This window comes from Buteo buteo, chromosome 13 (assembly GCF_964188355.1).
Source record: "Buteo buteo chromosome 13, bButBut1.hap1.1, whole genome shotgun sequence".
Taxonomy (NCBI): domain Eukaryota; kingdom Metazoa; phylum Chordata; class Aves; order Accipitriformes; family Accipitridae; genus Buteo; species Buteo buteo.
Window position 1 is genome coordinate 23989164 of NC_134183.1, and position 24013 is coordinate 24013176.

General features: G+C 44.4%; 1 protein-coding gene across 3 annotated transcripts in view; it reads left to right on the forward strand.

Annotated features, from left to right (window-relative positions):
* The first annotated feature begins 5494 nt into the window (after positions 1-5494).
* ABHD2 (abhydrolase domain containing 2, acylglycerol lipase) overlaps positions 5495-24013 on the forward strand; it is a 43153-nt gene continuing 24634 nt past the window's right edge. Inside the window, exons 1-3 of one of the 3 annotated variants that reach the window (XM_075045085.1) lie at positions 5495-5574; positions 15958-16044; positions 16917-17117. In XM_075045085.1, the coding sequence (XP_074901186.1) occupies positions 16924-17117 (194 nt within the window). In that variant the 5' untranslated portion in view covers positions 5495-5574; positions 15958-16044; positions 16917-16923. Of the gene's footprint in view, positions 5575-5829; positions 6181-11188; positions 11360-15957; positions 16045-16916; positions 17118-24013 lie in introns of those variants that run through there. The other 2 variants (XM_075045087.1, XM_075045088.1) reach the window with 2 other exon arrangements.

Sequence of the window (24013 nt, forward strand, 5' to 3'; positions counted from 1 at the left end):
GAGAGGCAAAGAAGAAAGAGCCAATCATTAAGGGAAATAATAATGAATATGTATTACTTAAGTGTATAAATGTGTGAATCTTTGAGACAATGGTGTGCTGTCTTCAGACAGGCACCCATTCACGCGTATCAATGAAATTAATTTGAAAACACCTGGACTCTGTGTGTTATTGGCTTGCACACTGGGTAAACGAACCCAGTTTGAGGGATAATAGAGTCAGTGATGGCAATAGCTCTGCAGTTGCTATGTTTTCTTGGGAGGCTGATCTGCAGCCTGCCAGGTCCTTGTGTGTGGAAGAGGGTGGTCACCACCAGCTCACCTCTGGATGTGGCAGCAGACCTTCCCCACTTGGCTGTGATTTCCAGTGCATCTCCAGGAAAGGATCTGGCAGATGAGGGTGCTCTGGATTAGCCTGTCATCCCAGCCATCCCACTGCTCCTTGCTGCCTCCTCCCCACCTGCCTACCCCACAAACCATACCCCTGTGGTTCCCACCAGCCTCACCCACAACCCACCGCCCCTCATCAAGCCTGTTTCCTCTCACCTCCACTTTCCTTCTACACCTCCAGGAAAGAGAGGTCTGGCTCTCTGCATCCTAACACCATCACCCTTTCCCCCAAATCACAACCATAACTGTTTCTTTCGTACTCACCCTCATCCAAACACAGTTGTTTGCTCCTTACCTCCCAGACCTATCCCGATTCCCACTATTTTGGCACAAGGCAGTAGCTTCCACCTCCTCTCACTTTATTTCCGTAAATATTGCTCTCTAGAAAGAGTCTCTTCACCATTCCTTAGGCAATATTAAAACTGGATTTTTACAGGGGGCTGATGATCCCACTGTTCGGTTCACTAAGCATTTCAGTATGCAGGATTGCAATGCTTCATTCTCCTCATGTACCACTACTTCTGTGGCAACTTTTCCAGAGGAATTATTTCACAAGGAGCCACTGAAAAAAATGTGGCTTTAGCAGTCTCCCTCACTGGCTTTCTGAGGCTGGATAATCACAGTGTTTCCAAACTCCAACCTCAGGAACACAGTATAATGGCAAATGTCAGACAGACCACTCAGAATTAACAGAAGACAAATAGTTTCCTTTATTCAGTATGACATCTTGGAAACACTCCAGAAGAAGCTCATACATCCTTCTGGCTTTACTACATTCATTTGTTCCAATCCATCCTGCTTTCCACCAGACATACCTCCTCTCCCGGCTCTCGCTGCCTGCCAGATACCTGCTGCTCTCATGCAGCCTCCCCTGCACTTGACCCCCCTGCTTGTGCAGATGGCTTTAGGGGCAGGTGCCACACCAAAGCAGCACTTGGCTTCTGCAGCTGTGTCTCAATTTACCAAAATGTGTGATAAAGGGGCAGAAATGGCTGCAAGCGAACAAGAGGTAGCATTGGAGGTGGCTGCAGGGAACAGGTCTGCTCAGCCTGGCAGCTTTTGGTGCAAGAGGTAGCAATTTCACCTAACTGGACTTCCTGGAAAATTCAGGAGTGTTGTGGCACAGATTCATCTCAGGGAGATACAGACGAATCCTTCCCCTAGAGCACTGAGTCTGCTTGTGGAGCCAGGAAGTGTTCAAGCGCCATGGAGCATCCAGAAGCAGGACCAGTGGCACTGCTGATGCCAGGGAGTGGTTTTCAAAACCTCTTCCTCCAGCCAGCAGCTCTGGCTGGACGTGGGGTAAAAGGAGTGAGCTGGCTGTCAGGAATCTGTGGACAGAAGTGGCGGAGTACAGCCCGGTAAAGTGCTCATCCCAGCAGCATTTCTCTTTTGGCCTAAAGAATTTGGGAATGCAATAGTCCATCTGCTCTGAAATAATCAGTGAAGCTCCCTGTATTAGTAGTCAAAGCCCTCTTGGGTTTAGTAGAAAAACAAAACCAAAAAAAGAGTCAGAAAGTCTCTAGCAACTGCCTTCAGTCATAAGAAGAGACGAGAGCCTCTGATCTACAGGGGACAAAAAGGTGGGCAGCAGCAACCCAGTAGGGCTGAGGTTAGTCAGTTAAGTTCTATAATTAGGAAACAAATAGCGTGCTAAATAAATCCAGAGCAGAAGCTTTTGAGGAGGGTGACAGAGCTAGAAGTTGCCAAGGAGCAGCTGAATGAGAATGTGATGGAAAAGTACTGAGCAGGTGGGCCACGTGCCACCTCCCTGGCTGGTTTGTGTGATGCAGCCGTTCTTCCATCCCTGGCACTTGTCTCCTTACATTGTCAGCTCCTCAGGACAGAAGCTAGTCTATTTTGAGATCTGCAAAGTGCCCATTGTGCTTTTAGACACCATTTTCAGAAAATACATAAGAGTTCAAAGAGCACTGCACCTCCAGATCCAACAGGCTCTCAAACAGCATGGCTCTGCAGCCTGCAAGTCAGTGCCTCACTGGCACTGCAGGGAAGGCAGAGCAGGTAAAGAGGAAAAAGCATTACCTTTATTTCCATCTGTAAAGGTTTTTTGTGCTCACATGTCACTGACAGGCACTTAGCTTATTTTCAGCTGGCAATCAAACCGCGTCCTAAGAGATGTTTTCCCTTTTGCTCCTGCTACACTGGCAGAGATCAACACCCCAGTGTTTCCTCCAGCAAAAAGGTTTCCTCAGAGGTGCGAAGTCCCCAGGAGTCCTTCAGCACACAGCGAGTTTGCTGAGCAGGAGAAAAGCTGGGCCAGGGGAAATGAAGCAGAAAAAGACTTTGAGTTTCTTGTGGCAGCAACAGCCAAAAGAGAGAGGGATGTGAAGAACAAAAGGTGACTGTCACCACATTGTTGCATGGAGGTGTCTCACGCTGGCTCAGGACCACATGGGTGTTCTCTCTGCCTGGTACCTTTCCAATTGCTGGGTTTAAAAAGGTTAAATTATTATCAGCCTTTTTTTGGCCTCATTGTACAGAGGTAAGTGCCTGCCCAAAGCACAAGGCAAAGCTGTGTGTTTTTCCTGTCCCTACAGTTTCCAGCACATATAATTGGCCTCTTTTGCAGTAGCCACATTACTCAAAGAGGGATCCTCCTGTGTCCAAAGAATTAGGGTGTTCCTGGACACCCCCATTCCACTTCTCTGCAGTAACATCAGACAGAAGCATCTGTTGGGCTGCAGCTGCCAAATCCCTCCCCAAGAGGCTGGGAATGAAGCTCAGCTCTTCCCAGCACCCTTCCTTTAAGGGATGGTTTGGGCTACTGCTCAGATGGCATTTCCTGAGCGTGAGCTGTTTGCTGCAAGAGGTACAGCCTCACTCCTGGTTCTGGGCCAGAGCACTCCACCTCCCGCACACACCACTGCTCCCAACACCAACCAGCCCTGTGGTGCTCATCATCACACCCGCCTGGCCGCAGCAACGTCAACTCTCTGCACACTCATAGGGAGGGCAGCTTCCTTGACAAGCCAGGGCTCGCAAGCTGTTTTAATAGCCCAAAGCTGGGTTTGTATTCGCAAAACACGCTTGCTCCCTCCCAGCCATCTCTGCTCCCACAACAGAAGGTGCAGCTGGAACCCCCTAACATTGTCCGGAACAACTGACTCGCACCGGTTCCTCCTTCCCTTTCTGGAGACGCAGCACCTTTTCCACCACAACCCTTCTTCCTGCAATAAGCAGACAGCTCAGGAGCTGGCCTCCCACTGCCATAGCCACCTGTGAATTTGTGCTGCCACCTCTTCAGTTAGTCCTCTCAGGTTCTCAGCTTTCATTCCTCACTGATGTATCCGAGCACCCTTGATATAAAAGACCACCCTATGTTTCACTTTTTCTCAGCAAGAAGTGGGCAACTAAGACTTTTGGTTTGCTTTGTAACGGTGTGCTTAAGAAAGCTCTCTTCTAATAGCTGAGCTTCTCTCAGGTCAGAGAAATCTCCAACAGCCTCAAGGATTTAAAATAAAAGCCTTGCCTGGAGGCTCAGCTCCAGTTTGTGGTGTGTTTTCCTGCCTGGATCTGTGTTTTCCTGCCTAGATCAATGGTGAGGAGCCAAGGTACACCTGGAGTCAATTGGACTGCAATTTTCTGTAATCAAATTCAAACACATTCTTCAAATACTTAGTTAAGAGGCTGATACCGGAAGTTTATCTACTAAGCTTATCTCATAGCTTGATCATAAAGATAACTCAGCTGCCTTCAGACATACCAAACTTCAGGCCAGCTGAGTTTCCGACTAATTTAGCAACGACCATAAACCCTGGGTATTTTCACAAGGTTAATTAAAAGCTGAAGATAACGAACCTAGTTCTTGTTTAACTGAGTGGTACGGGATCACATCAGTAGCAAGCAAAGAGAAGAGGAGCACTTGCCATGGAGCTGCTGTTATTTCTGTTCTGCCGTGGCCATTTCAGCAGTCCCCTCTCTGCCCTTCCTCAGAGCTCCCTTCTTCACTGTGACTCAGTCTACACCAGTGAATCATCTCTCCAGATACATAACTCTCTGGAAAATGTGACTTGCTCCTTGAGAGCTTTCTCTACGTAGGAAGCTCCAACTCCCAGTAAACAGAGGAAACAAACTGTCTGAAATCAGGGAAAGGATTTTTCCATCCAGTTATATAAAGCAACCATTAACATAGCTAGGAACAGTTCATGTTACTTCGTAGCAACGTAACATGTGGCTCTTTTAGGAAGCTACAAGAAAAGCAAGTTTATAAACATCGTATTGCAGGCATTTGTGTTATTTGTTTTCCTCCAGTGCCTTCCAGATGTGTCAGGCTCCGTCTACCTCCCGGCAGATTTTGCTGTCCCTGTCACACATCCCACTTGGTGGGAGGAAACCAGGCGGGCACTCGTGTGCCTCTGAGGGCCCGGGGGAGAAGACCCCTTCGCCCCTGCTGGCAAGGCCCAAGGTGATCCCAGCCTGCACCCCAGTGCCAGGTTTGCCGCACAGAGGTGGCCTGGGGGCCCTCAGGAAACAAAACCAGCACGCTGAAGGCCCAGCCACCATTTGGAATTCCTAAATAATTTTTGATTGTAACGTATCATCATGCGACCAGCATTCAGCACCTGGGCTCACTGAGATGGATTATCAGCGGCCTTTGCCACACTAGCGGGGTTTTTGGCCCTCAGGACCAAGCCCCACATCACTTAGGGGTGAACGTGCACCTCAGCTGGAGCCGCTCCCCAGGCTGCCTCCCCCCCGCGGCAGGGGTGTTGGCTGCGGCAGCAGGAAGCGGCCAGGGGCGAGGCTGGTGCTTCACCCTAGCTCCTCCCGCCGCTCCCCGCCGCCCCGTCGAAGCCCCGCACTGTCATGGCGGCGGCAGCCGCGACTCCCCGGAGGCGCCGGCAGCCCCGCCCCGCCCGCGGATGCCAATCACCGCCCTCCGCCTGACTGAGAGGCACCCGAGCCAACAGAACCGCAGTGTCCCGCCCCGCTGCGTCTCCACCAGCCAATGGCGCCTCTGCAGTCCGGCGGGAGCGCGCTCCCACCCTCAGCTCGCCTTCCGGCCAATCCGCGCGCGGGCAGGGGCGGGAGCGGCAGGGCGGCGCGACCAATGGGAAGGCAAGGGCGGTTGCTAAGGGGCCGCGCGTAGCGGGGCCGGTGCAGACGGGTGGGAGCCGCGGCGGGAGCTGCCGGCGGTGGCGCGGCCGAGCAGGGCCGGGCCTGCAGGTGAGGTCGGCGGTGCTCCGGAAGCCCCTTCCCCCCAGCGCGGCGGCTGGGCTGGCCTGCCCTCCCTCCCTCCCTCCCTCCCTCCCTCTCAGCATTGTGGGGCCTGAGGGGGCGCGGGGCGTCCGCTGGCCGTCCGGTCGCTGCCCCGTCGCTGCCCCGCGGCCGGGTCTGTCAGGTGCTGAGCGGTCAGCGGCGCTCCTCTCGCTCCGGCCTCGGGCTCCCCGTGCCCGCCCAGCCGCCTTCTTTCTGTTTGTTTTCTGCAGCAGGCTTGCCTTATGTCTTTATTTCCTGGGGTGGAGGTGGGAGTAGCCCTGCGGTGGGGTTCAGCCTGGCCTGGCTGTGGTGACCTGTGGTCTGGTCACCTCCCGGTGCCTCTCTTTTCGGTTCTTGCCGGGGTTGGAAGGTCTGTGCAGCTGGTGGTGTGGTGATGGCCTTTTCCCGTTGCCTTGTGGAGGTGTGAGGTTGTGCAGGGCAAGAAGAGCAGTGGTGTGAGCATCCTGTGCTGAGGGGAGTGACGGCTGAGGTGGGAAGCAATCCTATGCTGCTGGGGAGCTGAGTGTGGAGCAGAGGTCCTGAGGAGATGATACTTGTGTGAGTTAGAGCCAGGTGAGTTCTGGCTGATGTCTGTCAGGTCACACTGCTCCCCCTAAATGAGGCTTTTCTCCTCTGTTGCTCGTGCTCCTAGGGCCTGACACCGCTACTAGCATTTTGCAACAACTTTAGACTTCCTTTTGTTGATGTGTACTGTATACCTGCTTGTTAGCCTGTGTGACAGGACTCTATCCACTCCATTCTGCTACTTCATGTATAACTCGTGATTTATTCCAGCACAGGATAGGTATATATATGTCACAGTTGATGTATTCCAGCTGGTGAAATCCCTCACCTGACACTAACTTTTTAAAAGAGGTATGTTAGCAGCAGCTTTATTGCCACAGTTGTGGTTGGAGGGACTGCATTCTGTAGTTGTGCTCTCATGCAGGTCTCTTCAGAGAATTCATAACGGCTTCCTCTTATTGTGGAGGCACAATTGCCACTGGTGTGGTAAGTACTAAAGATTCCTGCCTCCCTCTTGCAGATTGCTGTTTGGCTTCCACAGCACTGGTGCCTCCTTATGTAACAAACGTTTGTGGCTTATTAATTAGCTAACTGGTACAGTGTGTTCAGCTTACATGCCTTGTTTATCAATGATTATCATGCTCAGCCATGTTTGTAATATTGCTTAGGCTGACATGTTCTAGTCCCCACTGATATGGTGTTTGTAGAACACACAGTTCAGCTGTTTGCATTTGTGATATCTCATTTTCAGACCTTCTTTGATAATGGTAATTTCCTGTGCAGGGTGTTTTGTTATTGACAACTAGTCTTTGGTTGTTCTGTTATTATCTTTTCTTGGTTCATGTACTCACCTTCTTTCCTAGATGCTTGCTTAGTTCTCATATTGCAAGAGAAGTTTGAATAAATTCTCTTGTTTCTTCTTGGATCAGTGGACATGCAGCCTTTCTTATTAGTCTAGCCATCGTTTATTTTGGTGTCAAAGTCAAGAGAACAGGAAGGATTTTTAAAAAAGAACTAAGAGCTAATGTTTGTGTTCTTCTATTCTCCTGCCTTATTCTTAAAAATAGTTGTATTTCAGCTTTTGCATGTGAGGTCCCCTGTGTTACTGAGTGAATTAGCTGCATAGAGGATGAGGCTGACCTAAGATTGTGCTAGACTGTCTTTTCTAGGAGTGGAAAAGATGTGGAGGTTGGGGATAAAACCTTCCATCTTGCAAAACTGTTTGTGAAGAAGTTAAACTAATTTGTTCTACTCTTCTTGTAAAAGCTGTATTTTTCTATTCAGGGAATGAATAGCAGCTGAGTCTCTTAGAGTTTCATAAAGCTGCATTATTAAACTTGTCATGTGAAAACCCAGAGATTAACGTGCTGAAATAGTCACTGTTCTGGGATGTGGTATTGGGCAGGAAAGGTGGCACAATAACATCATTTGTCCTTGACACAGGCATATGGAGAGGTTATCCAAATCTTGTAAGTTCCAACTGTATTTTTAGATGTAATTTGATGTACTATAGAAAATGGTGGCTTTAGAGCAGTGATTCAAACCCTCTGTAGTTGTAGTTTAACCTCACGCAATAATGGAAATGTCCTGGGTGCTGTTGGATTCTCTTTGCTCTGTTACTCCCCTTTCTTGTTCTCTATCTCTAGCTTCTTCATCCTTACTTTCATGCTGCCAGCTCTGGCAGTGCCAGAACTTGTCAATAAAGAACAGGATTTAGCAAAGTCTCTAGTAGGGGTGTGTGTTCTGGAGTCTTTAGTGCTTGTAATTCCTGTTGAAAGATGCAGACACCAGCCTGAAACTGGTGTTTTGGACTTTTCAGCAAAAGTCTAAGTCATCATAGTTTGGCTAGTATGTTGGAGTCCTCTTCATCTACACTTTTGAGTTTCTCTGCAAGATCGTATTTTGTGATGTGTTACAGTGCTAAATTGCTATTCTTAATGTGTACTATAGATCAGCTGAACTTCTGTGCAAGTATTTGCCCTTCTTCAGCCTAAATAGCTTGTGAAGATTAAGCTTATATGCAGTTAAAAAAATCTGATCAAACTCAGCTGATCAAGTCCAGTACCAAACAATTGATTTAATTTCAATGTGCAAGGGCTGTCTGTCCTTATGGAGAGCAAAGTCCCACTTGCCCAACATATGTGGGTGGCAATGATGCTAACCTAGTCAGGCAGCTGTCTTAGCCTCTTTTAGCTCTAGGAAGGCTTGTGCGTCCAAGGGCTTCTCTTTTCTCCAGCTATATCAGTTGACTTGATAATAAAGATTGTCTCTGACTGCCAGCCTTACTCTGCCAGCATTAGGCAGCAGTAATTCAAAATGTGCAAAGCAGTTCTGAACAAAACAGGTGCTTGAAACTTCTTTGTGCCTGTGCTCTGTTAGAGGTAATGGCAGTGGAAGGAAGTGTCATACTTTGCAATGCACAGAAGACTTTCATCTGTATCTCTAGATTGACAAAGTGCAGTTGCCTAGCACTTACTCTGCTGTTGAGAAATGCTTGAGTTTCTCATTATCATGGGTTCAGTTTGACTAAAATGGCAATGATGACTTCCTCTGCTAATATGGACTGAGCTCCTGCAAACACCAAAGCCTTCTGAAGCTTCTGATGTACTAGTTGCTAATAATTGAGCTACAGCCCTACTCAGGGCATTGAGTACTTAGTGTAATATAGGCTCCTTATGGAAAGGGTCAGCTCGGATGAGTGACTGGCTGCTAGTGAGGGGTTGGTTCACTGTTCAACAACTTGTCCTGCTTCTAAACTTACATCTTCAAAGATGCTTTTTCATAGAGATGTGGGTTCCAGAAAGATTATGCTGAGGGTATTCAAGCCTGGCTGTCCCTTAACTGGAACACCCAGTTCTGTGAAGTGTTGGGCATATGTGACTATGAAAGATTGCACTAAGTGAAATAAGCAGATGCACAGTCATTTACAGTGAACATCCTTGTAAGAGGTAAGGAGAAAATGTCCTAAGATGTGTGGCTGTAATATCCCTAACCTCGCACTCCGATTCAACAGGAGAGTGGGCAATATAGCTCTTCAAAGTTTTGAGTTGCTGGTGACTGCTGTAGTGCTCCAAAACCTTTGTTTTAATCAGCATTCTGATAAAACTTGAGTATTCTGCAGTAGTGGTAGCTGTGTGTTGGTCAGGTCCTGTCTCTTTGTATTTGGTTCTTTTGTCCTGAAATGTTGTTCCTTCATTTTTAATGTAATTATGTGAATTAAATTTCTCTAGCATGAACCTTCTGTCTGTCATGGACAGACTGAGAGAATGACTCTGCAAATCTTCTGTACTGCTGTGGAGCAGAGCTGCTTGTTGGGGGCGGGGGGGGGGGAGTGGGAAGCAAGGTGTTTGAAGACCTCAGAGTGAAGTGGCACCTCAGCTTTTGATCATGTTCAGATATAGGTGTTTTCAGACTGCTTGAATTGGACCAGTCTTGAATAAAGTTCTCTTAGCTGTTTAACTTGTGCTTTGGTGATAGGTGGTCTTTCCCTGCTGTGCACCTAATCTGGTGTGGAGCATGCTCCCCACTTACTCAGCTGTGCACCCTGTAGCTGAGCAAACAGCTGTGATGTGCTTGGACTTTGGGCTGTTCCTCTGATGTGTGCATCTGAGCTCTGTGACAGGGTGGGTATGGAGGGGTTGGAGTCTGAGGGTAAATGAGGCTTTAACAGTATGATGCTGTGTTTCAAAATATAGTGAAGGAATAGAGCATACTTCTGCATGGGGGTTTAAGTCTATAATGCAGTTTGTATTAGCTCACTTAGCTATCTGTGGCTTGATGCTAGTAGCATGTTGCCTCAACTACTGAGCATGGATTGTTGGGTTCTCTGCAATGTGTTTACCCACTTCTTCCCTTGAGCTTAATGCTGCCCACTGACACAGGGTTATGTGGTAGGTAAGTGACACCTGCTAATGCTGTAAGGCTGTGGAAAGGTGTTAACCAGTATTTCTTCTCCCTCAGTACTTAAAAGTAAGCTTGACCTCTTCTACAAGGACCTGAAGCTCTGCCCTGTAGTTCCCTAAGGCAGTGAGTAGTTAGGGTGTGACAAAGTCCTAAGTCTCTGCAGTAATCGAATAGTTATGTTTGCTTAAATAACATAAGCCTTTCCTATAAGATAAGATGCAATGAATTGATTTCTGTGGAGTCATCAGAGCCTTGTCTTGTCTTAATCTTGTACATTAGGTGTGTGCAATAAAAGCTAATACAGTGTTTTTCAATCCATCTGTGTCAAGCAGGAACCAGATAAGGTAACATACAGGGAGTCTATATAGCAGCATTCTTAAATAATACACAAAAGCTACCTGTGATGCAGTAGAACAATTTTGAGCAGTTAAAATGATATTGTGAAGAAACAAAAGCAGTTCCTGTAGTCAGAAGGAAGTGAAATTCAAGGCTCATTTGTCTGTAAATTGGCCTTCTTGGGGAGGTGAAAGACCCAAAGAGTCTTTGGCCCTGTTGGCTATGGAATTATTCTCAGGTGCTTTCTTAAGCAAGCTGCCTTGGCTTGTACACCCAGCTCTCTTGGGTGCTTGGCTTCTGCTCTGATGGTGTAGGACTTCTCAAAGTCAAAAAAGGAAAAAAGCTCCAGTTAAAGGCACCTGTCTTTCTGGCTGTGCTGATGGTACCTTGCGCTATGAACTTTGTCCCTGTAACCTCACAGTACCTCTAAATTTAGTATATGAGCCAACTATTGTATCTGATGAAAAGGTCAAATTCCAGTGAAGGCACCAGCCAAGAAATTCTTGTTGGAGCATGGTGTAAACAGTACCTGCTGCTTTGTATACTCGCCAACAAGCCAAATCCTGGCCTGGGTGCTGGCTCTTGCACAAGGCAGAGGGATTTGCACCAAGGACTTCTGTGTGCTGTGCAAATAATGTTCTTTAAAGCATCCTTGTGATGGGACATGTCAGCATGCCCTCTTTATTTGGAGATAAAATCTGTCAGATGTTTGATGACAGAACTGCAGTAGGCTTTACCAGACTCCTCATGACTGTGGTGAGGACTACACTTTATCTTTCATGGCCACATCTCCTGAAAACCTAAGCTTAAGTGCTTGAAGTGCTCAGCTAATTCTTAATTATACCCTCTATGCTTTGAGGTCTGAGACTTAGTTGGCTGTTCTAAATGGACAGGAGTACTGAGTGATACATCAAGATGACCTCAGCATTTGCTTCTGACGTGTTCTCTTCTGAGCTACTGCTGAAGATAATAAGAGGTTCTACATGGGGTAAGATTGGGCTGGTTAGATGCCAGTCTCAAAATAAGCAGTGTAATGCCTTGCTTTGTGTGTCTAAACCAATGAAGCATAGTACTGGTATGGCCCTAAAATACTTGCATCTATGTAATTTTTTTGAGACCTTAAAGTAGCAGTTTAGGCTTAACACTTTTCTGTAAAAAATGAAAGCATCTTTTATACAAAAGGGGCTGTGTAAAAGGCAGGATACTGGACTGTGCAATAAAGCTTGAGGTTTTTTCATGGTTCCCCTTGCACAGATTCATGTACTCATGTAGCTTGTGTGACCTCAGACTGTCCTCCAGTGCTTTACAAAACCTTAGTCTGCCAGCCTTTCCCATCAAGACACACTGCTTCAGAGTCTTTCCCAGGTGTATGTTTCCTATGTATATTTTCATCTGGATGGTCTCTAAACATCTTCCTCTGCCTTTAAGTCATTGAAATCTCAGCAGTGTGACACACTTCTGTGCACCTCCTGAAGTGAGATTCAGATAATATGCTGGCATAAGACTTGGCTTTATTTAAAAACCTTTGTAGTGCTCTGACTTCCCACCCTTTCCTTAATAAAGTTCCCTTCTCCATAATGTGGTTCTAAGTATCATACCTGGTAGTGACAGACCTGTCACTTTGGAAGAGGCATTAGCTTTGGCTGATATTAAAGATGATTAATTTCCTGGAAACATTCTAACTTCAGTGAAACAGCCTTCCTTCTTCCCCCTTCAAAGACTGGAGGGGGGCAGAAATTACTTCTGATCTGAATCTGCCTAGGCACAACTCTTTAAAGTAAGGTGTTTTGCTTTCCTCTGGTCTGGCAGACTTGCTTTCAGAGTTTTAGTCCCCAAGCAGGCACTACAAATAAATGAAATTAGTCCAAGAAATGTCTGATAAGTTAGTTAACAAAGTCTGTCTGCTTAATCTGTCTAGAACAGCCTCTTTGGCTCTTCTGAATCTTAGTGGGGAAGAGAGGGTATTACACTACTTGGTAGAAGCTGTAGAAGGATAGGAAAGGGGATTTTTAAAGGCTTTCAGTGTTGGCCAGGCATGCTCCAGTGTTTTGGTGTCCAGCTGAGCTCTGAAAGCACTAGTGAGCCAGAATGCTTACTGGTGGGTGGGCATCTAGGAGGCTTTTGTATCAAACTATCATTCCTGGAAACAGGATTCCTTCAAGATTCTTCAGTGAATGTAATGGAGCATAAAATATCTTGATAGTGGAGCCCCTTTTAAAGAGGCTGCCTTTACTCTTGTCTGTGGGCAGTTCCATATAGCTGCATCTTTGCTTTAGCCCAAAGCATTTCTAATGCTTCAGTGAAATGAGTCTCTTGCTCATTAAAAGGCCTCAGGGAAGGACCCTATGGGAGTGGCTTCCTTTAATGTCTTTGCTTTTTTAATGTTGGCTTTCCAGTATGCAGAGTCAGGCTCTGCTTCTGTGTGGGTGGAGGAGCTGTAATGCTTGGTAGTTACCAAATCCTGTGCGTGCCCCCTTGAGTCACAGGGTGAAGTGACTTCTGTCCCTGGAAGAGCCTCCTCTCCCCAGTAAACCTGGAACAAAAATGTGTGCAGGTCTCAGATTTGTTGTCAGTTGTGAGTTCACTTACTGTACAAGTAAAATTCTTGATGGCTTCCCAAAACCCAGTGTTTTTGAAAGGATATATAAGGAATTTGCTGTAGCTTTACTGGCTTTTGTTGTACTTGTTTCTATTCCTGTCTGGAAAGCGGAGACGTGGGGGTTTTTTCTCATTATACTTGTACAGGTGAGGTGCACTCTGTTAGCAGTAATGTTGAAGTGTTTCCTATAACATGTTATTCAGCTTTTTATTCTGTGATGAAAGGACAAATGAAAAGACTCCACAAATCCAGCACTTGCTTTCCAGTGATTGATTTTAAAGTTATCCCTTGGTCACAAGGGGGACTTAAGACTATTGCTTGAAAAGACTGTCAGTCTTTGGGGCTGTCATACCTTTTAGTGATGTTTAAAAAAAAGAACTGTACACTTAAGGTGCTTCAAAATAACATCCTTGGCCCCAAGAGCTTCAACTTCTTTGTGTTCCTCAATGTGGATCTCGAACCCTGTGATGGATTAAAAGGCAGGCTTGATTGCTTCAGTGATGTGCTTACTGCCTCTTCCTAATTTTGTCTAGCCTGCTAAAAGTGAGTCTAGTGTTCTGTATACAGAAAAGACCAAATGTTCATATGTTTATATTAATGCTGACCCATTTAGAGGAGATCCTAGATTAAAATTTGACTGGCTCAACACTGGTTATCTGTCCTTTTTCATAAACAGACAAGTTTATTGGGTCAATGCAAAAAGGGTTTAACAAAACAGAAGCAAGGTGACCTCATCCCTGCTCATAAATAGGGAGGCATTTGTCCTACGTGATTAGAGGCAGAGCTCTCAAATCCATTTCAGTAAGCTAAACCCTTAAAATTTTAGAGCAGGGTGCTCTGGCTCAGCCCCTGCAAATCTGCCCTGGCTGAGATGGGTCTGTTTAGGTCTTCAGAAATACCAGACTCTCAAGGAAGTACCTGAAGTGCCACAGCTGGATCTATAGGGCATGGAGTTTACCAATCTAGTCATCTTGGACTAGATCCATTGCTTAGTTAATCATTGCAGACAGCTGTGCAACTGCAACAGCAGGGCCAACTTCGTGTTAGCTGTACACAGACTGATCTGAGCTTTTAGGTAAAGATCCTGACAAATACATGACCCTCTAGCACATGTTTGAGGTGTGTATGTTCAGTGAACGTGTAGTTAGACTGTCTAAAATGGAAAAATAGTAGTTCACAAGTGTCAAAGTATAATCCTGTCTACCAACAGCTGATTTTTCTGAAAGTAACTCCAAGCTAGTATGCTTTTAAGGTAGCAACAGGCTAAAATGAGGGAAGTATCAGAAAAGATGTGTTTGTAATCTGAAGATTATGTGGGAGAGAAGACTCTCAGGGTGATACAGCTTGGTTGGATTGGTTATATTGAGTCACAAATACAAAATGCTAATGACTAATCATGCCCAGTTTTATTTTTAACAAATTCACTAATAATGTGAAAACTGTAAATAGCAAACTAGCTTAAAATCCAGGTGGCAGGAAGGTCTTGGATAACTTTTGTATCAGTGTCTCTGTTAATTTTCTAAATAAAACAGTGAAAGGAAGATGCCAACAGAACTTCTGGGTGTTTCAGCTGGGGGGAAGATTTGCTCAAGCACCTAGTTGTCCCTGAGTCAGTGATTGTTCATGAACTTGGTCTGCTCTTCTGCTGATTGTACCTTCCCTGGAGAAGCCATTGCTGTAGTTGGCCTGTTGTCTTCTATGCAGTTGATGGTAGTGTTGGTGAAAGTCTACTAAGCGTGGAAGTGAGGTAATGTGCTAGAGCTGAACATTGTACTCGAAATCTTCATTGAGATACATGATGCCAATGTAATTTGCTGATTAGAACAATAAATGGCTTTATAGCCTGCTCTTCTCTCCCTTCTACTGTGAAGCTCAGAACTGGAAAATAAAAGCTTCAGAGTTGTCAAAAATTAAATGTCTCCACTTTCCTCACCCTCTGTTCTCCTGCAATGCAGATGGTTATGGTGGCAGAAACTTGCAGCTTTCCAGCATGCTGTTAATCAATAGCTGATGTCAGACTTGATTTCTTCCAAGGGATTTTAGTGTAGCTGCACTGAGTACAGAAAGTACTTCTGAGGTTTTGTCTTCCTGCTAGGAAGAAGAGTAAGGCTTTGGTATGGTCTGTCCCGTTGGTGTGTTTTCCAAGTTAGAAGCAGTAGCTGTGGTAGAGAGCAGACAGTTCTGGAGCCTTCTCCTGGAAGCTCTAATTCCCCATTGGTTTGTTGTGCCTGTAGGGAATCCAGTTCTAATTGTAAATACCACTTACATTTTTACAGTTACAGGCTGAAAGCTATCTCTCTTTTATTGGCATCATCAGATTCTTGTAACAAGCCTTGGTGCATATGCACTAGTGTTAATTAGGTGGCTGTATCTGAGCCTCCTGGTGGCTCTCATCATCTTGTTGAAGTGTGGTATGTTGTAACTTCTCAAAAAAGCAAGTGTGGGAACAAGCAGAGACTGTTTACAAGCTTCCATGTGTAGGAGTGAGCTGCTTTGCTAAGCCTGAGTAAAAGAAGCAGGAAACTTCTTTCAGACTGGCTTCACACTTCAGTAACAGTGTAGATATTGCACAGAATTGAGAAGTTACTTCTAGCCTTTTAAATAGGAAGGGATTTGGGTAGTTTTTGTAACTGGGGACAATGTCACTCTCCTGTGAAGATGGTGAATGTGTGTTGTTCTGGAAGTTCATAGCTTGGCTTTCCTCTGAAGTTGCACTGGTTTTCATTATTGCTTTCTGCGTATCTCATGAAGGTGTATTTGCATACTGTAGATAAATTAATATGATGTAGGCAACTGATCTAGTCTGGAATCTATCTGTAGGCAAGAGGTTTGATGCAGATGAATCAGAGTTGAAGCGGTTAGGACTGAATACACAAATCAATTGCAATGTCTGTGATGGGACCTCTGTATAAATTTGTGTTCTTCCCTTCCATCTGAGAGATGTAACCTTATCAGTAATAATCAATTTGCTTTTCCTCCCCTCACAGGGTGACTCCAGTAGCACGTGGATCCAGACAGTGATAATTCTACTGAGGACTGGCAATTATTTCCAGTTTGAAGAAAAAGTGACGTTGGTAAGACTTGACTTGTCAGTCGCTATCTGACTTGGGTTACATGTGTGTCTGATGAAGGACCCAGGAAAAAAACCAGCCCCTTTCAATAGGGATGAAATGTCCCTGTAATAACTGCAGCCAGCTATTTGAACCATATGTTCAAAAGAAACTGGATTGGTTTAAAAACTTGATTTCAAGCTGGAAGGATGTTGTGATGTTGTGGGTTTTTTTAATTCTCTCCCCTGCCCCACTTCCTTTCGAAGCCCTTGCAAGACTAGGTATTAATCTAGTCCTCCTTCAGCTGCAGAACTACAGTGAATTAAAAGAAATGCTGAACTCACTGGTGCCTAAAGTGACCACCTTAAATACATGCAGGTGTTAGTACCAGTATTCTCATGGAGTTGCAAAATTCAGGCTGTGGAGCTAACACAGTAGTTCTTTGAAGGTCTCCTTTTCAAGTCTGGCTTGTACATCTGGGAAGAAAGATGTGTCCAAAGCTGCTGATGTGTCTTTATAGCCTGGCTTTTCACTCAGCTTCTGTTCGAGCTGAATAGTCTTGGCCAAGATCCTTAAAGTATTGACTGTCAGCAAACTGTAGGGTTTGACACCTGAGACACTGTTGCAATTCTAGTGTAGCACTGATTAGGAATAAATCTCCTGTCCAACTGATCATCCAGGTTCTGTTTCTTGCGGTGGTCAGGGGTTTGAGCAGTACAAAATAAACTTCCTTTCATCTTAGAAGTTGTTAGTCTTGAGTTGATAAGCTACAATTTTTGTAGCAGTGTTAAATGACAAATTTAGTTGGTTAGCACAGTCTTATATTTAACATGGCAATTGATATTCATATCCAGCAGTATATCGCAAAAAGCTTTAATATTGATTCTTATTTCCAGGCTCAAAATGAGTGCAATGTTGGAAACCCCTGAGCTGCCGGCAGTGTTTGATGGGGTGAAGCTAGCCGCAGTTGCTGCTGTTCTGTATGTTATTGTTCGCTGCTTGAATTTAAAAAGCCCAACTGCCCCTCCTGAACTCATTTACCAGGACTCTGCTTTGGCCCGCTTTCTCATCAAATCCTGCCCACTTCTGACCAAAGAGTAAGTAGTATATGTTTTTCTGTGTTGACCTGTGTTACAGGGAGAAGAGCTGCACTTAACCATTCTTCTGCCTAGTGTGTTTCTTAAACCTGAGTGCAAATGAGTGTCAGGGTATTCTCTTGGGAAAATAAACATGTTCCAAGTTAAGCATTTCATTATTGTTAGTGTCCCAGGTACCTCAGTTAGGACCAAGTCTTGTTGTGCAGGGCTCTCCATGGTTGTATGGAAAAAGTCATCCCTACCCTTCTGTATGCTACCTATATGCTGATATTATACTATACCTGCACTGTGTAGCCCACTGTCTGTGGAAATGGGGGAGGGAGGGAGGGATGCAGTCAGCACTTGTTCCTGTTCACGTACTCTCCTTTCTATTAGGGAAGAAGTCTGTCGGAGCTTACAGGAAGGAAGTGTTTTTGTGGTGTCTGTACACTTGCAATGAACATAGGGATGGCTATTGGTTTTAAAGTGTCTACTCTTATTTGAAGTGCCTTAAGTTGATGAAGACTAATGAAATCTGTTACTGGGTAGAGCACATCATCATAACTAGTTTAATAAAGTAATGACATAGTAGCCAGCTCTAAGCCTGTTGAATTCACTTTCAGATTGACCTTGTCAGCTGTGTATTTGAGCAGGCTGATCCTTGCCCTTCCATTCTAGGACCTCCAAAATCAGTGCAGCTGCCCTTACCTTTGCTGATAATATGAAGCATTTACTACAGTTTCGTGAGGCTTTGGAGGCACAAGGATTTTGATTACAGTATTTCTTCTGCAATCACTTTGAAAACTTGCAAGTCCTATTTAGAAGCCCTAAATACATCAGTTATCTAGTAGGTGCTGAATGCAGCTGCATGAACCTTTTGGATCTCAAAGATTGAGCTGACTTAATGATAGTCTTTCTAGGGGAGATGAAGGGCTTTTAGCAGTGCTGTTAGGTGCCTTGATTACATAAAGTGTAAGGTCTTAAGCCATAGGATCTGTAAACTCTTACAGGAAACAAAGCATTATCTGTTTTAAATAGGAGCCTAAGGAGGCTTCCCTGATGCACTCTGAGTTTGGAGTAATGTAAATGTGTGTTGAAGCTGAGCATTGAAATTGGATTCTTGATTTAAGGCTAGTGCCTTAACTGCAAAGCAGTTGCTTCCCTAAAAAATACCAAGTAACTAGAACCTCCTTAGTGTATCTTAGACACTTGTCATCTCAGTCTTGGCGCTTCAGGTTGACATGTCCCTAGTTGCTGAAAGAGCAAGCCTGAAGCTGTGCTGATGATCAGTCTTGAAGGCATATTAGTATCAGGCTAATCTTTGGAAACACATTGGAAGCAAATTCAGAGTCTGTTTTACTCCTGTTTCAGCTCTGTTCTCAGGGCACAAGCTCCTAGCACTACTGCATTACAGGTATATTTTTGACTTTCAGAGAACAAAGCATTCCCAAAGGAGTAAAAATGCAGAACATGTCTAAAAATAACAATACATCTGTTGTGTGTTAATTGCAGGAGTGAAGAGCTTCTTGCAGAACCCTAGTATTGCATTAATAGTGTGCAATCTTGGGTGGTTTACTTTCTCTGGATCAGCTCAGAGCTCAGGCTTGCCAACTTCTATGAAAACTAGCAGTGATTTCTAACACATGGTTCTTTGGCAGAACACTGTCTGAGAGGCTTGCATGACCCCAGGAAACAAACACAGCTGAAATGAACTGCAACAAAATGTGTCAAGAGGTAGTTGTTCAGGCTTGTTATCTGTACACCTCTGTTAGAGGAGACAGGAATATAATTGCTGTTGGGGATTGAAAAGGCTTACAGGAAAGATGACATATATGTGATTTTTTGCTATTCTATTGATGTTATCACAGACTTTTTTCAATACAGAAATTAAAAAAAATAATCAAAGAAATCCAGTCTTTAGGTATGAAAGTCGCCTGGAGACTAAAGGGGAACAAATATATTTAAATTCCTGCAATTATGCATGAAATAGTTGGTAGGACTAATTAGCAAAAAGCTATGTGAAAACAGCTTGTGCCATACTGCTCTGAAAAATCTTGCAAGGCTTTGATTGCTTGCTAATTATTCAGAGTGTTAGGAAAGCTGATTAAGCAGCTCTTCCAAATTCTACCATGAAAGCAAAATAAGTAGCCCAGCAATCCCTTCTCTTATCAGTACTGGGTTTGTTGTAAGATCAGTTGTAAGACCAATTCTTCTGTACAGCTGTGAACTGGCTTTCAGACCTGGTTTGTTCAGCCCCCTTATGCTTAAGGGAGGAATGGGTGAGGATATTGCTGGAAAAAAAGAGGATGGCAGGGAGAAAGCAGAAATATGCAAAGTTATTCTATCTGTGCAGCTGTTCAAAAATACTTGGAAAAAAAACACTTTGAGGTTTTTTCCCCTTCATGGCACCATCCTCACCTATGGACTTACTCAATACATTGTAACTATAGTGTCATTCAGTAAGCCAAATGATGGATGAATAATTTAAGAGCTTTGGATAGTAAAGCTGCCTGAGATGGCTGCATGCCAGGTACCTTGTACTTGCAGATGTTAGTACTGCTTTTTACAGTTCTCTAAACTGCTAGAAGCTTTCTACATATTGATCAAACACTGGTAAGCAAGAGACTGTCTTCCTAAAGCTTGTTTTCTTACCTCTTTATTTCCCTTCCTCTACCCCCATCTAGGTCTGTACTTTGGCTTACCAAGTGGAGTAGCATAATCAGACCCTTTTTCATTCAAAGAACTGCTTCTTGCATGGAAACTTGCAAATCAGCACAGCTACTGGTGCCCTTGAGCACTTGGGCCGAACCCTTGGCTGCAGCTGTCTCCTTTTCCTGTCTTTCAAATTGGTACAGAAAGTCTGCCATCTGTTCTCTTATTCCTGTAGAAATGCAGTATTGGCTCTTTGATTCATGAGGACAAATTTGGCCAGTGCTTGCTGTACTGGGCTAGACATTTTTTTGGCTGTTCCCAATTTCTTCTATCAAGTCTGTGTGTGTATCTTTATTCCTGTAGAGGTGTGGCACAAGTGTCATCCTTATCGAAAATAATTATCCTTGCTGTCTGCACACTTTTATCATTAATAAAGGCAACCTGCTCAAAGATTGAGGCAAATGACTGTCAAGCCTGTTAGTAAACACTGTCAAAGATCCAGCCTAGATCCTTCTTATCCTTTGTTTGCACAATAACCTGTACTGGATAAGCAGGCTGCCTGGTACCATAAGACTCTTTTGCACTGTCATTGCTTTTCTCCTAGATGCAAGGAGACAAGTAGTCAGAAAAGCTGTCTTCAAGCTTTTCAATGTTCTTTTCTTCTATCTAATAGCAAACAGTGTTTGATTCCTGTCATCCCCTTAGTGTTTTACCCTGGGAGGAACACTTCCAGGAGAATAATAAACTAGAAGAACAGTGTTACTCCTGAAGCTTTGGCAGGTGAACATGTTGAGAGGCAGAGAAGAATGGCAGCTCCCTATTGATAAGTTGAAGCATGGACCCTGGGGAGAGAAGCAGCCTCAGGGGGTCTGAGTCCTTACTAGATGCTCTGCTGTGGCATTGGCAGCAGCCTTGCATTCTCTAGCTCATCAGCAAGGAAGGTGTGCTGTAATACTTGTGCCCTGTTTTGACTAGAATACTTGTAGTTAATGAAGGTTGAGGAGGGGTGGGATGGGCACTTTACTAACTAAAAGCTGCCTAAATTGGGAAGGAGGTGGTTTAACCAAGGTGGCCAGTCTGTACTTTTAAATAGTTCTGACTTCATACAGTTTCTGTAGGCAGCAAACCCTTCTACTCCACTTATGTTAGTTTCTTTTTCAGAGACTCAGGGGACATGGAAGCTCTGTAAGCTGCTTTTAAATTTTTGCTGTTACATATTTGCTGTGTCTTTGTCGTATTGAACAGTCTAGCTGAGCTGATGCAGAAAAAGCTGCTTTCTACATGTCGCGGGGCAGGGGGTTGAACCCTGCAGACTTTTAGATGAGCTTTCTTGATTGGAATTCAAATTGTATTCCCTAGCATCAAATAAGGGACAAGGTTCAAACAAGGTTTGATCTGTAAAGCATCCTTTAAGTATCTCCAAACTGCTCTGTAAAGGGGGGAAAAAATAACCTGTCACCTGTTGTAATGCAGGCAGCAGTTCTCAGGGTGTCCCCTAACATGGACAAATTTTAGGCTCTGCTTTCTTGCCATCAGTATCCAATGTACTACAGCACATCTAAGGCGATGTAAGAGTTAATGTTTAAAGTGTTAATCTCCTCAGATGAAATGAAGTAATGCTCCAAAAATAAGCCTGTTGCTGAACTTCCACTTCAGATCTTTGAGGACCTGAATGCCGATGCTTGCTAATAAAAATAGCACGCTTTTTATGTGCTTTGTGTGAGCTGCTTATACAGCTGCTGCTTTCCTAAATTCCTGCATACTGGATGATGTATGTGCTCTAAAACTATAATCTGCTGCCTGAGAGCCACTAAAACTTAATCTACAATCACATATTGGAATTGTTTTTAATATTAAAATGCTAGGAGGATGTTTGTGGAACACCTAGGAATTTTCTTGCTCTCAGGCACTGTTGTGGACAGCCACCTATCAAGATGTGGGGCTGTGCTGCACAGCTAAAATGCAGCATTTGGAGCTAGAACATTAGTATTTGTGAGCAGATTTATGTAACTGGCTGTGAATTCACTTAGCCAGTTAAGGCTGATGAATGCTGTACTTGTGCCATATAAGTCAGCTTCCATAATAAGTAACTGGCATCTGCAGATCTGTTCTCCTGTCTGCCCTCTATTACAGAATCCTGTTACTGGAAGTTATAGGACTGGCTACTGGAATCCATAACCTAACTACCTCAAATATTTGTCTTTACTCAGAGTGCCTGGTATCTATTGCAACTGACCAAATCAAAACAGGAAAATGAGTCAGTTAAAAGCCTTTGGGTCTGGAGCAAACTGGGAAGCCATTTTTGTTTCACAGAAACTGAAATTTTTGTTTCCAGTACAATGCAGCTTTGCCTTTGGATCTGCTGTGTTATCAGTTGTCGTGGTTTAACCCCAGCCAGCAACTAAGCACCACGCAGCCGCTCACTCACTCCTCCCCCCCCCGCAGTGGGATGGGGGAGAAAATCAGGAAAAGAAGTAAAACTCATGGGTTGAGATAAGAACTGTTTAATAGAACAGTAAAGAAGAAACTAATAAGGATAATGATAACACTAATAAAATGACAACAGCAATAATGAAAGGATTGGAATGTACAAATGATGCGCAGTGCAATTGCTCACCACCCACCAACCGACACCCAGCTAGTCCCTGAGCAGCGATCCCCTGCCCCCACTCCCCCCAGTTCCTATACTAGATGTGACATCCCATGGTATGGAATACCCTGTTGGCCACTTTGGGTCAGCTGCCCTGGCTCTGTCCTGCACCAAATTCTTGTGCCCCTCCAGCTTTCTTACTGGCTGGGCATGAGAAGCTGAAAAATCCTTGACTTTAGACTAAACACTATTTAGCAACAACTGAAAACATCAGTGTGTTATCAACATTCTTCTCATACCCAACTCAAAACATAGCACTGTACCAGCTACTAGGAAGACAGTTAACTCTATCCCAGCTGAAACCAGGACATCAGTACTTGCTTATCTGTGCTATTGTGGTACATCATCCTTGTCCTTGTGGGGGCATGCATATACCTCTTTTGCAAGAAGTCTTCCTGACTGCTGTTCACCACCCAGCTGGCTGCTCAGCTTGTGTCATCTGTAAACTGCAGTTGCAGAACAGTAGAAATGCTGTTTATAGACATGGTGTCTGTGCCTGGGCTGTTGTACACCTGTGAGCAGCTTCACTGGAACAGGGCACACTGAAGAATAGATAGTGAATCATCTCCATACGGTGAAATTTACTGTGCTGGGATAACCTCTACAGTACACTGCTTTTCAAAACTGCTTTGGTTTATAGCAGGTGTTACAGAGAAGCTGAAGTCTGTCATGCCATTTAACACTTTCCCTGTTTCTACTTAATATTAATGCTGGAGGGAAACTACCTGCTTTTATGAGTGAGGGGCCCTTGTTTGGAAGACATGGTTAAATTTAACAGTAGTGGTAATTTTAGCATAAAATCTAAAGGGCAATGCTTGAATGGTCTTTAAACTGAGTACTACTGAGTTGTTCAGTGTGCATGATATCTAGCTTGTGTTTCCACGTGTCACACTCTGCTGAGCTTGTTTTATTAAGGTGAGCCATAAGAAAAATACCCTGAGTACATGTTCTTCTGTCTACAGGATGATTGTTTCAGAGGAGCATCTCTTTTCAGCTGTTTGCCATGAGGAATGTTGGCTTCACTTCAAAACAATCTGTGCTAGCTATTGCTATCATCAGTGGATAGTTAGGTTTTTTTCAGCTGGGTTAAGTATGAAAATGTCTCTGGAACTGTTTTTCACATAATAAGCTAAATTTTATTTAAGCTTACCTGATCTGTGCTTTCAGAGGGGGAAGACTCTTGCGCAATTCCTGGCAAGCTTTTTTCCCTCACCAGTGTGTTGGTATGCACCTTTATGACTGAAGAGTTCTTTTTATGCTCTCATTTTGAATGGTTTTAGCAAAATCAAGCTGAAAGTCCACACAAACCCTGGATAAAAAGATGTCTTGTCCTTCAATCCTATACAGTTTTGCACTGTTATGCTTGGTACTTGGTCTTGAAAGTTCTTGTAGACTGTTTCACTGAAAGATGTAGATAGAAGTCACTTACAGGAATACTTTCAAAAACAGATTTGTCCATTGCCAAAATGGAGGGTCAATAGAAATAGTCTGACAGATGGATCATATGCCTGATCCTGCTATAGATTATAAGGATGCTTTGCAAAGTCAAACTTGGCCCTCGGCTCAGGACAGCTTTTACTGGAATGCAATGATATAGAGGCATCGCTTTGTTACT